The sequence below is a fragment of the Harpia harpyja genome, chromosome 6, assembly GCF_026419915.1.
Source record: "Harpia harpyja isolate bHarHar1 chromosome 6, bHarHar1 primary haplotype, whole genome shotgun sequence".
In the NCBI taxonomy this organism is placed as follows: Eukaryota; Metazoa; Chordata; class Aves; order Accipitriformes; family Accipitridae; genus Harpia; species Harpia harpyja.
This window is the reverse complement of record NC_068945.1, coordinates 12297954-12310194: the sequence shown is the minus strand read 5'-3', so window position 1 is coordinate 12310194 and position 12241 is coordinate 12297954. Positions and strand designations below refer to the sequence as shown.

General features: G+C 39.3%; 1 protein-coding gene across 5 annotated transcripts in view; it reads left to right on the top strand.

The window, feature by feature from the left end:
• LOC128143515 (solute carrier organic anion transporter family member 1C1-like) overlaps positions 1-12241 on the top strand; it is a 59649-nt gene that overhangs the window by 30839 nt on the left and 16569 nt on the right. For 3 of the 5 annotated variants that reach the window (XR_008235777.1, XM_052790819.1, XM_052790814.1), the window contains one exon: positions 10452-10606. Coding sequence is in view for 4 of the 5 variants with exons in the window: in XM_052790814.1 (XP_052646774.1) it covers positions 10452-10606 (155 nt within the window). In the remaining variant the exon portion in view is untranslated. Of the gene's footprint in view, positions 1-6050; positions 6228-9364; positions 9485-10451; positions 10607-12241 lie in introns of those variants that run through there. The other 2 variants (XM_052790817.1, XM_052790818.1) reach the window with 2 other exon arrangements.

The window sequence follows — 12241 nt, the reverse complement described above, 5'->3', positions numbered from 1 at the left end:
ATAGAGCAGCCCCTGTCAGCAAAAGCCTTTGCGCTACAGGGGTCATAGGTCTGACTCAGGCTGGTTGTCTCTTCTTGTACCCTGGACTATTGTTAAGCAAGTGCTGCATGAGACAGTTCTTCATCCAGTGCTAATCAGTCTCTGGAAGAAAGAAAGTCCATAGTAGCTGTTAAATTCTGAGACCAATTTGAAGGTGGGGCCCTTTAATGGTGATTTAGAGTAACCTTACTTAAGCAAAATGTGGTTAATATCATCAGGAGGTTGGTTAACCAACAGTTCGTCACAGATTAATACAGTTCATTGAATTTTTAAGAGAGTAAATAAGGAAAGGATTTAGTGGAGAGCAAGCGGAGCACCAGCTTTATGGTGACCAGGTCAGGAAACTTTCTCTCATGGCTGTTGAGCAAGATAAGTTTTTGAAAGGTTGTTGTACATGGTGGTAACCAGAACCCTCTCCTTGATCCCATGATGTTGGCACTTCTAAAACAAGATGCTGAGAAATGGAGACTGGTTTAGAAAAAAAAAAAATGTGAAAGTACTATGCAGTCAGCAAAAGTCTGTTTATTTAATTCTGCAAAGGTAGACTATGTTTGAGTGCCTGGAAATCAAACAGGACAAAACTGCATTAGAAATAAGATAACTTTTTTTCACTGGAACAACTGTCTTTGGGATATTATAGAATTTTCTGTCATGTGTAGTCTTTACATCAAGACTTGACCATTCCTGTAAAAGATCTGCTCTTGTGTAACAAGACAGAAAAACAGCTTAGTGAAGTTGTGTTGTATATAATGCCAGGTATTCAATTACTTGAACCATAATATTTTTTTCAGTCCTTATATCTCGGGTAATATCCCAGACCATGTGAAGGTGATGGGGGTTTTGCCCTGGGGATTTCACCTAAGTATGCGTGTTTTTCATTGCTGTTATGCTATGATGCAGCATGCTTTTGGACTAGCTCCTACAAAAGTCTAAGTATTCTCACCTACGAATGACTTGCACGTCTTCAATTCTGCATCTATAATAACAACTCCAAACCGAGCTGCTGATTAAGACTGAATGCAAAGAGAAGCTGTACAATCAGCATTAAACACTACCCTTTGTATTTCAAATAAAACAATACGAAATATCATTAAAATAGCACATCCTGATCTACTTTTCCCCAGATAGATACATGATGCAAATCAATGAGTTCTTGTGAAAGACAAAAGCTCCACAGAACAGTGGAAGGAACACGTCCCAGACATTAGCTAGGATGGCGACACAAAATCAGCTTGTCAGCATGCTTTTCTTTCTTGTTATCTCTACAACAACAAGCTGAAACTAGATGCACTGAAACAGGAACACCAAGAAACCTTTCCATTATCATAAGGTTTTTCACGTTCTCAAGATTCCTGTAGTATCTTAACATTTGCTTAGCTGTACACCATCCCTTTTACTTAGTTCATTAACTAAGAGTTAAATTTTGAAATACATTGATTTTCTTTATTTAGGGATTAGTGTCCCGAGAATAAAAAGGGCTCTAATCAAAGCTGTCTACTGCAGTTGGCCTCTGCCTGGCTGCCTGCTCCCTGCTACTGCTGCTCGCCCCTTGCAAACTGGTGCCTTGGCAGCCACTTCTTCTGGTGGGAGTCTGCTGCCACCCTCTGCCTGGAGGAGTCTGCAACCAGCTCCTGTGGTAAAGGTGATTCTTAGTGTGACTTTTGTAAGGATTGTTTTTATTCTCAGGAGTAATCAGCAATTACTGATATCTCAGTGTTCTTATTAAGGGGATTTTTACTATCATAATCCAATTTTTCCCATGAGTGTAACTTACAGTTATATGGGAGGCCTTGGGTGAAAAAAAGGATGAGATATGTCTTTTTTTCAGGTGTGAGACCAAAGTCTTTGATTTGACTTCAGTAGTTTCCTATTTCCCATTCTGGTACTTTTAGTCAACAGTTCTTGGTTCAAAAAGTCCACTTTGAACGTCAATGCTTCCACAGACAGCTTGGTCAACAGCAGTCTGAATATAGAAAATTCTTCTCAGCCATACAGAAAGCAAAGTATAAAAGATATTTTAATTTCTGAAAAGTTATAAATTAATGGTATATACAGGACTAGAAAAAAAAATGGGAAGAAATTGCTGTGTATTCATATGTTAGAATGAGGAAATCAAAGGAATAGTTTCCCATTTCACTATATGAAAAAGAAAGTAGCACTTTTTCTATAGGTTCTACTACTTCCAAATTACAGAGTACATTTAGCTCTGTGCCTTTTCATATTTTTAGGATCAAAAGGCAAAAAAACCCCTTTGGGTATGTCTGCTAATACATCTGAAGACAACCTGAAAATGAAACCTTGGGAATGCAAGGCTCTATCAAAAAACACTGTAAAAAAAGAGGGTACACTTATCTTGACATAGTCAGAGCATAATAGTGGAGCTTGTGACACACCTTTGAAGAAGGATGAGGACACAGGTGTTTGAGTGTATGTATGTGCCCTTGGTGGAACATCAGTAACCGTACAGATTAGCAGAAGTATGGTATGCCATCTTGTAATAAAGAACAATAAACAAGGCCCAAGATGCCTATCTTGTCACTAGAAAATGTCAATCATGGTATAAAAAAACCTTCTGGAAATGGGTGGTTGATGATTTATGCCACAACAGAACATGAAGAATCCCTGCCTCTGAGAAGAAAAGGCCCACATCTGTTGTAGGACCATGAATTTCGACCTCTCGCATGTAGTTAATGCTAAGTACATGATCATCTGACTGTGAGGATATGATTGACTCTTTTAAATTGCAGGGGACGGTGGTGTTGGGGTTTTTTTAATTCAGACCTAAATCTGATGGATGCAATCATAACATAACACCATGTTTTTTCTCTGCAACAATGAATGAAGCCCCCCTTGACCATGTTATTGATCACTTAGTCATGGAAAACTAAAACCAGTTCTGCAGAAAAAGTTACAAATAAAAAGAATCAATAAAATAGCAAGAGAAGTTTTTTGGAAGATTATGGAACAAGTTATCCTTGAAGCCATTATTGGGCACGCAATGGACTGGTGATTGGGAACAGACAGCGTGGATTTACCAAAGGCAAATCAAGGCCTGACCAAGCTGGTTGTCTTCTATGATGGATTGACTGGTCTGGTGGACAAGGCCAGACCAGTACTTGTTGTTTACTGGGACTTTAGCAAGACCTTTGGCACAGTCTCCCTTATTATCCTGGTAGTCAAACAGGTGAGATATAGTCTACCCACTATAGGGTGAGTAGAAAACTAGAAGATTTGAAATTGTGATCAGCAGTTCAAAGCCCAGAAGCTGATGGCCAGTTGCTAGGGATGTTCCTCAGCAGTCAATACTGGGGCTGATAATGGTCAAGAACTTCATTAAGGATTTGGAAAATAGGACTGGAAGTGCTCTCAGCAAGTCCATGTAGGATACCAAACTGAGGAAAGGAGCAGTTCATGTGCTGAAGGGCAGAATGGCAGAGGAGGTTTGGTGAGGATAGAGAAACAGGTTGACAGGAACTCATAAAGCAAAGGAAAATGCAAAGCCCTGCACCTGGGATAGAATGAATCTATCCACAGAATACCTCAAGGGAGTCAGCTAGACAGGAAACAGCTTTGCACAAAAGGACGTTTGGGTCCTGGTGGATGGTGAGTTGAACATGAGATGGTAGTGCACATTTGAGCTTACAAGGCTAACTGCATATTAGGCTACAGTTATTAAAGACCAGAAGATCTGGAAAAATGGTTCTTTCCCTCTGTTCAGTACTTCTCAGGCTGCATTTGGAATGTTGTGTCTGGTTTGAGGCTCTCTAAAACAAGACAGACATTGATAAACTGAATCAAGTTGAGCGAATGATGGATCTTACTGCTTTCTTCAGCTATCTAGTGGGTGCTTATACAGAAGATAGCATCAGACTCTCCCCTGTGCACAGGTGATGCACAGCAAGAAGATGAGAAGCAATAGACACAAGTTGCAGCAAAGGAGATTCCAACTATACATACACATACATCTATGTATGCAAGTTATTTATTGTGAGAGTGGTCAGACACTGGACCAGGTGCCAAGGGAGGCTGTGGAACCTCCTTCCTTGGAGATTTCCATACAAAACCCAACTTGATGAGACCCTGAGCAACACCAGCAAACTTTGACGTTAGTCCTGCTTTTAATGCAGAGGATTGGACCAGATGAGCTCCAGAGTTTCCTTCCAGTCTAAATTATGCTGTGATGCTAAGACTTTCTCTAAGCTTTTCTCTGAGATTACTTTATTTTGGAAGGCATCCCAAATTTTGATTAAGTCAATGGTTAAGACCTATCTATTTTAGGTTTCTCAGCTAGGCACCGGTCTGTCTCTTCAGTTTTCATTACTGTTATTAGATTTCTAAGTATATTATGCACGACATTCCAGCTTCACTTTTTGAAATAACAGTTAACGGCACAAAGTTGGATGGGATGGTTAAACAGAGGAGAGTCTGGATATCATAGAGGGAAAAAAGAAGAATGAACCTGAGAATGGCAAAATAGGAGCGGAATGTAATATTAAATAGAAAGTTGCACAGTTGATGTCCAATAACAGGAATTTCTCCTCCAGGTTAGAAGCTTCTTAGCTGACAAGGCTAGAGATAAGCAATAGTTAATATTTCAAGATGTGGCACTGGTGAGATATTACACCTGGAATATTTTATACATTTTTAGCCATGTGAATTGATGAAATATGGATCCAGATAGAAAACACTGTAGCCAAGGGCTCCAAGGATGTGCTGCACAGTCAAGAGAGCCTATTTTTCATGAAATTATTAAACATGATTAGCTTGTTTACCTAGTAAAACAGGTTGAAAAACTGTGCTCTCTTCATTTATGATCAAGGTTGAGTCCTAAGTATCAGATTGAGAGGAAGAGCTTTTAAAGTTAAAGCACCCTGTCAGTTCAAAACCAGAATATAATCTGATCATGACCGGAAATTAAAAGAAGGTTCTTATGCCTCAGAAGACCAATCTTTCCCAGTAGCCTTAGAAGAGGATGGAGTAGGAGGGAATGCAATTCTTATTGTTCTCAAGGCAGGGCTTGGCCTTTTCACAAAATGTGCTTTTGAGTTTGCAGACTGGATTTGTGATCTGGATTCCTCCTGCATTCTTATTTTATAATTTTACTAATATTTGCAGTTGAATTGCCCTGACATATAGCTTTGGAGTGACTACCATTTTCTTGATAATGATGTCTCTTGTTCTAGGAAGCTAAAGGGAACTGTCTGGTTGAGAGTCAGAAAAGCCATGAACGGTGCAAGGTATTGCTGATAACAGTATTGAAGGCAAAATTTAATTAAGATTATCCAAAGGTCAGCGTTAATAAGTAGGCTGTAATTGTTCATAGCAAGTAAAAGAATGGGCATGGTGACAGTGGTGGCAGAGAAGGGCACATGAACTACAAGGAATGGCACATTTTCGTGTAATGTCCAGGCAGACAGTAGTCATAGTTCACATGCTTTAAGAATGACTTCTCTTTTAACTACAATCACTCCCAGGAATCAGGCATAATCCACAACAAGGGCACAATCTAATAAAATACTCAGGAAAACAGTTCAGGTTTCCTTGAACTAGAGCTGTAAGTAGGTAAAGGGCTGCTCCAAAGTACATATAGCCCCAATATACTTTCATGCTGGGTTTACCTGTGCTGTTAATAGCACTGACCTATAAATCTGAACAGTCTTTGAAGCACAAGTGTTTCTTGAACACCCAGTTTGTTCAATGTACCCAAGGCATTATATTTTATCTTCCTGCAAGTCCTTGGCTGGCTCTAGCAGGTCTTAGCTGAATGGACTTCAGCTATAGACTATGAAAATAAAACTTCATACCAAAATATGTTTTAGCTATCAGTAACCAGGAACACTTCTAAAGTTGGGACACCCCATTTTTAAATGCCAGGAAGGTATGAACTATTATAATCTTGACAAGCACAGGAAAAAAGCTGTTTCACAAGAGTGTACAGAAGGAACACACTTGCACATTTTCTACCTAATTAATTTTTGACCACTGTGGATAAACATGTATTTTGGGACCTTTAACAGAGGGCAGAACTGGGAGGAGACGAGATTAAAACTGCCTAAACCATAGTTTGTGTTAGAAGTTAATGATTCTTCTACCAAGTACCAGCACAGACTTGCTTAAGGAGAGAATACTCTGACTTTTGAGCACTTGTGTGGTAGTATAACTGCTGTTGTTGTGGATACAGAACCTAGGTAGGAACCTCTTTAATATTCTTTTCTCTTAATCTTAAAATGTTGCCATTTAGTGTTTGCAGCTAATGAACATTACCTGTGTAGTACTAGTTGCATTTCCTGTGGCCAGAACACCAGTAACATTCCTGTTGTAAATGTCAGTGCTTTAATGATGGCATCATACATTTCTATGTGTGTCTCTGAACAGTAAGCATCATATGTCGTGAGCAGTGTAAGCAGTATTTAGACCTGCACAGTGCTGTGATATTCATTTTTCATATTACAATAACTTAAAAGGTCTTATGATTCATTAATATATTTAAAAATCAATAAGATAATTGGATTAGCACTGCAATTAGTGTAAATCAATACAGTTCCATAAACTACTGGGTAAAATCTGGCTCTTGATTTGTGATGTGGTAGTCTATTGCATGGTGATATAGCCCCTGAGAGTACAACTACAGTGAGAAATAGCCCAAGGACTTACAGTGTCTGTGTTGGATTCTGAAAATTCCTCAATCATCTTTTTTTTTTTTTTTCATAAGTATCTACAAAATCTGTAGCAAACTATTGTCTTGACCTTTGTAAACTAATCAGTGGTTATTCATGTTAAGGTGTTTAAATTGGTGCTCTTATTCATTATAATTTGTATATAATTAGGGGGTAGAAAACCAAGATAGAATTTTTTTAATGTTCATTAAGGAGTAGATCTACCTAACAGGCACAGAGTTAGGCCATGGCCCCTATAAGGTCATACACCCTGAAGCACTGAAGAAGTCTGCGGCTGTCCTTTCCAAGGCTGGCTGCTGTACTCTGGAACGGATTTGCAAGGTGCCACATGGTTCCCATGATGCTGTGAAAGCCCTCAGCTCCCACCAACACAAATGATCAACACTGACTATTAGTTAAAACCCTTGATCTTTCTCCATCTACAGTGTTTCTCAGAAGAGACTGTACTGAGCACAAGACCAAACAAGTGTAACGAGCTGTTTGTCAAATCCTCCCAGAGTATGATGCAAAAGTGAACTGGAATAGTGTTTGCTTTCATTCTCATAGTATGGCTTGGTGGGTTCTGGCGGGGTTTTTGTCTCATATTTGCTTTTGGGAAGAGGCTTGTTTTCTTCCCTCAGAAAGGAAGTCAGGGTGATTTTTGTTTAGGTTGAGTGACTACCTAAACAATGCCAATATGTTACTTGACTGGTCTTGTCCTTCCGCAAATCCAATTACCTTCAGGTCATTACTACAGCAGAATGGTTTGTGCAGGCAAAACATAACAGTTTTAGAGAAGCCATATAACTGAATGAACACATTTGGTGCAGAAAGCTTCGTACTTTTCATTTGCTTGTAACCAGATTCTTGGTTTATTAAACATGGAAAAAACCACTAATGAAACACTAGCGAAATAAATCTAAAATAGCAATTTCATCAATACTTGAAACTGTCAGGCTCAACAGCTGATGTATGTTGACATCAGTTGTGAATCGACCTTTTATCTTTTTTTCTAATCTTCTTGTGGCATGGCATTTCCCCAGCCTGGATATCTTGTATCTCCAGCAGATTTCCATGTAGGTCAGGGTCAACTGAGGATGGGAGGAGATGCTGCCAGCAGCTCCAACTGTTGGTCCTTGCACGTAGCTAGCTCTAACATTTCTCCAGCACAGGTTGCATCATCTTTTCGCTTCTTTCCCCCAACCCACTCTTCCCCAGAAAAAGTACCACCATCTTTAGTAGCACCTTTGCAAAGCAATGGTAAGGTGTGTCATTCACCACTGACAGGAGCTGGTCATCCCTGTTCTTGCCTAGGAGTCCTTCCCCTGGATCACAGGAGGAGCTCAGTACTGACAGTGCTGAGCCAACTACCACTTTCTAGCTGCCTTCACACTTTTCTGTGTGCATCAAACAGATTTTTGCCCGTGCCCCCCCCTGCCAAGATGAAGTTTACTTTCTTTTTCTTCTCTTCTTTTATCCTTTATCTTGCCTGGTACCCTAACTTCTGCCTCTGGATGCCTTTTTCACTGTTGACCTCTAACTGCTTAATCTCCTCTTTGATACTTGCTGCTCACACTTTCAATCTGACTGTCCTCCCTTCTTGTGCCTTCACAGTCTTTCTCTGAAACATTTACTGGGATAGCCTGCTAATATCGAAACTTCTTCAGTTACATGTATGGATACCTAACTGCCTTTCTCTTTTCTCTACTTTGTCTCTTCTTTCTATCTTCATGTTTCTCTGCCTTCATTCCTTCTCTCCTTATATTCAGACTCTAAGTCATGTTGTACCTTCTAAAAAAGCCAATTCTTTAGTCCTGTGAACTGCAATGACATGCTACCTCAGCATCTTATTGTAGTCTTTAATGTATCATAATAGCAGGAAGAAACTAATATCTTCAGATTACATGGGAACAGGTAAATTTCAGAGGACCAAATGCTCAAAAGTATTTGTGTACTAACTTTTCCTGAGCGCCAAGAATCTCATTTCATAAGCATTTTGGTTGGTAGTTGTGCAGACCTGAGGAAATTCTTTCCTCTACTTCTTGTTCCTGTCTGTCTGAGGAGCCAAGGGGAAGGAAAAGCTATTTTTCATCCAGATATGTGTTCTGACCCAGACTTACAGCACAGGCACAGAAGCAGTAGTATTCACATAAGTGAAGAGTGTGTGAAGCAGGTACGAGCAGTGGGAAACAAAAGGAATTATTCATGCCAGCAGTAGTACCTAAGGACATGCTCATGAAATTAAGCCCAAGAACCTCCTAAATTGTTTAAATCTTTGTTTGTGTATTTGTCTTATTCTTAGGTATTAACCCTCTTCCATCTGAGTGAAGAAAAATGTTCTTCACCATCATGTATTAGAGCAATGCCTACCCTTTAAACGCTCTGACAAATGTTACTCTGCTATATGGCCTGCAGCAGAGCAATTTGCAATTGCAGATGGACTTTTTCCAGCACTGGAAAAGGTCATCCAACTTTGTTCAGATCCAGTCAAGCATGGAAAAGCCTTCTTTGTATGATTCCCCACCACCCCACCCCCCCTTTCACCTTTTTCTCAAATGAGGAGACTGCTATGAAAGGTGAAATAAATCAGTTCCTGTGAGCTATGATTTCTGAGTTCTGACTTGGGGTCATTAGTTTCAATACTTCTATCATCTCCCCTGTGTGTCAAGATCTGCAGATCTGAAGAGAGTTTGTTTCAAGTGACCCATTTTTTTCCGAGGGGCTCTGCAGTGGCATCTGGATCTTCCTTCAGAAATCTGTTCTGTTTGTAGTTGGAGTTGCACAAACGGGCAAGTGTTTTCATTCTTTAAATAAACTTTGCAAATAGATACATAGGCTTCCCTTACAGCTTTTCACTGAAGTATTCTTTTTAATTGCTTACTTATCTCTCAGAAATAGTGTTTTAAAAAACTGAGAAAAGATGTGAAGTATTGTACTATTCATTGCAACAAAACCAAATGCAACTTAATCATGAAACAAGGCTTTTGACAATGAAAAAATATGTTATACTAAAGAAGGGGTAAGATTTGTCCTCTATGGCTACAGGGTGTTCTTTTCCCAGGGGAACTGGAGCAGTGCTGCTGAACTGCTGAGTTGCAGATGATTTCATGCATCAGGGGATATAGACAGCACTCTGCAAACAGGAGCAGATTAGGATGCCCTGTATACTATTGCAAGAAGAAAAAACATATAATCTCCTTATAGAAGGTCAGGTAGCTAAAATAATCAATTATTTTGTCATTAACAATTGTTTCCAACAGGCCAGTGTGAAGAAGTAGGATGGCACAGTGTTACTACAGAGATCTTTCTTACTAAAAGGACGACTGGGTCCTAAGCCATGTGACCTCAAATTCAGAGCTTCACTAGGGCTCCGTGTGCTTCAGCACTGATGCTTTGTTGACCCTGGTAGTTTATTTCTGGACAGAGACTTTGTCTCTTACTGTTTTGTGGAAATGGTCTTTTTAGCATTAAAAGTCATTCTAGACTGAAAAAAGGAGGGGAGGGAGTAGGGAGCAGTGGAGAGGGTGAAGACCATTTCCCTTGAAAAGAAAGATGTGAAAACAAAATACTTCAAATTTAAACAAATATACGCTTTGAAACACCCAAGTCATTGAGCCAAACCCTTTCCAATGAAAAGATTCAGTTTCAACATCTCAGCATTTTCCTGTTAACTACTGTTTCATCAGAAAGGTCCTTAAGCAACTCTATTTTGGCATATTTGCTTTTGTATTTATTATTGTTTTCTCTTGGGTTCAGATCACTCAGTAAAGAAGTCAACTATGACAGTGGAAACCGAATCCAGCAATGTCGAAGACTCAAATCAGGAAGCAGAACCTGCCCAGCTTTTGGATGATGAAGCAAACAAAAATCTACCAGTCAAAAAGAAGACTTCCTGTTGCACAGGCTTGAAGGTTTGGTGCCTTACCAATATCACCACAAATTACTGTTGTCATATGTTAAGAAATGTTGTTCAAGATAGGACATGACAGACTACTTCATTCCTGTTCCCTCTACCTTTTCTGGAACTGGATACACACTGGAGGTACAAGGAAGGGTTGGATCTTGTCTTTGTCCTAAAGAAAATAAAAAATCCTGATTCAACATATTTCCTCTCAAGTTACTCATAGGTAGATCCCCTTTTTGGTCATTGGAGAGAGGTAGCAACCTCCAGTGGGAGACTTGAAGCATCCTAAAATAGACGGCTATGATACACTGTTGTCTGCAGGTTGCTATCACCACCCATTCTCTTAGGGCCAAAATAAGGTGAGGTAAATTGTATTCCAGGACTTTTATCTAATCCAGGGCTGTATGTCAAACAGTCCACTGATTCCCACAAGCATCCAAGCTTTCAGGAATGCACAAGAAGAATTGACGGAACAAAGCAAGTAAACTAATGAGAATTTTGCTTTTGTGTTAAAGCCTTGGTGTTTATTGCTTCTGGCTGAGCTGCAAATACTACAAGGGCAAGATTTCTTTTGCCAGTGATGTGTTCGGGTTTATGTTTTGACTACTTCTTCAGCCAGCTTCATCTCGGGCTAAATTCCATAGGCCTAATGGAGTTACAATCAGGGACACGTTTCTTTCTATAAAAAGGTCTGTAAAAGGAAAGATTAATGGAAAAAAATAGGTAATTGCAAGCTTCTCAAACATCCAAAATAGTTTGGCTCAAGTATCAGGCAAAGGTTGTTCTATTTTTTTATTTTATATGACTCACATTTGCCACCCATATACACCTGCAAAAATAGAATCTGATCTCTCTGGGAGACTCGCAGGACTAACTTTGCCATCATGTATGCGGGCAATGCTGCACGACTGTGGATCTGTGTCTAACTTTATGGCAGTTAGAGTTTAATAGACACAATACCTTGGAGGTAATAAAAGACAAACTGTTATTCTTCCTCACCTTCCTGTTAAATGTCTTGTGGTTTACCCGGGGATTGCATTTTCAAACCCAAAATACCCAAGTCATTTTTGTTTGTGTTTTCATGATTATCAGCGGTTTGTGATTTCAGCCAAAACCCCTGAAAGCACTGTTGGCATAACACAAGACAGGTGGTTCTCACAGACTCATCGACAAATGAGATCAGGAAATACGAACCATGTCAGGACAAAGCCCACACTTGTGAGATTTTTCTCTTTGTTCTTAGACAAAAAGAGAATAAATATACCTATTTTCAAGCTTTTATTTCCAGGATTGGCTTCATTCCTTACAGTAGATAGTATTGCAAAGTCTAAATCTATATTTACTTTTGTTTACTTACCCAATTTTGTGTTGTATCGGAACTTTTACCTAGTGAGCAATAAGTCTATTTGTTTTTTAGACTATGTTGAAATAGTTGGATAATATTTAAACAAACTTAGTTTAACTTTTTATCAAATACATCTTTATTTGCAAAAGCCACAATGTGTGTCGATGGAAGCAACTATAAAATTATAAAGAATATTAAGCTTTCCCTTATGAGGTGTATGGTATACAGGTGACATAGCCATGTTCCACACATTTCAAAATATATCATCTGAGACAGAGATGAACTCAACCAGTCTGT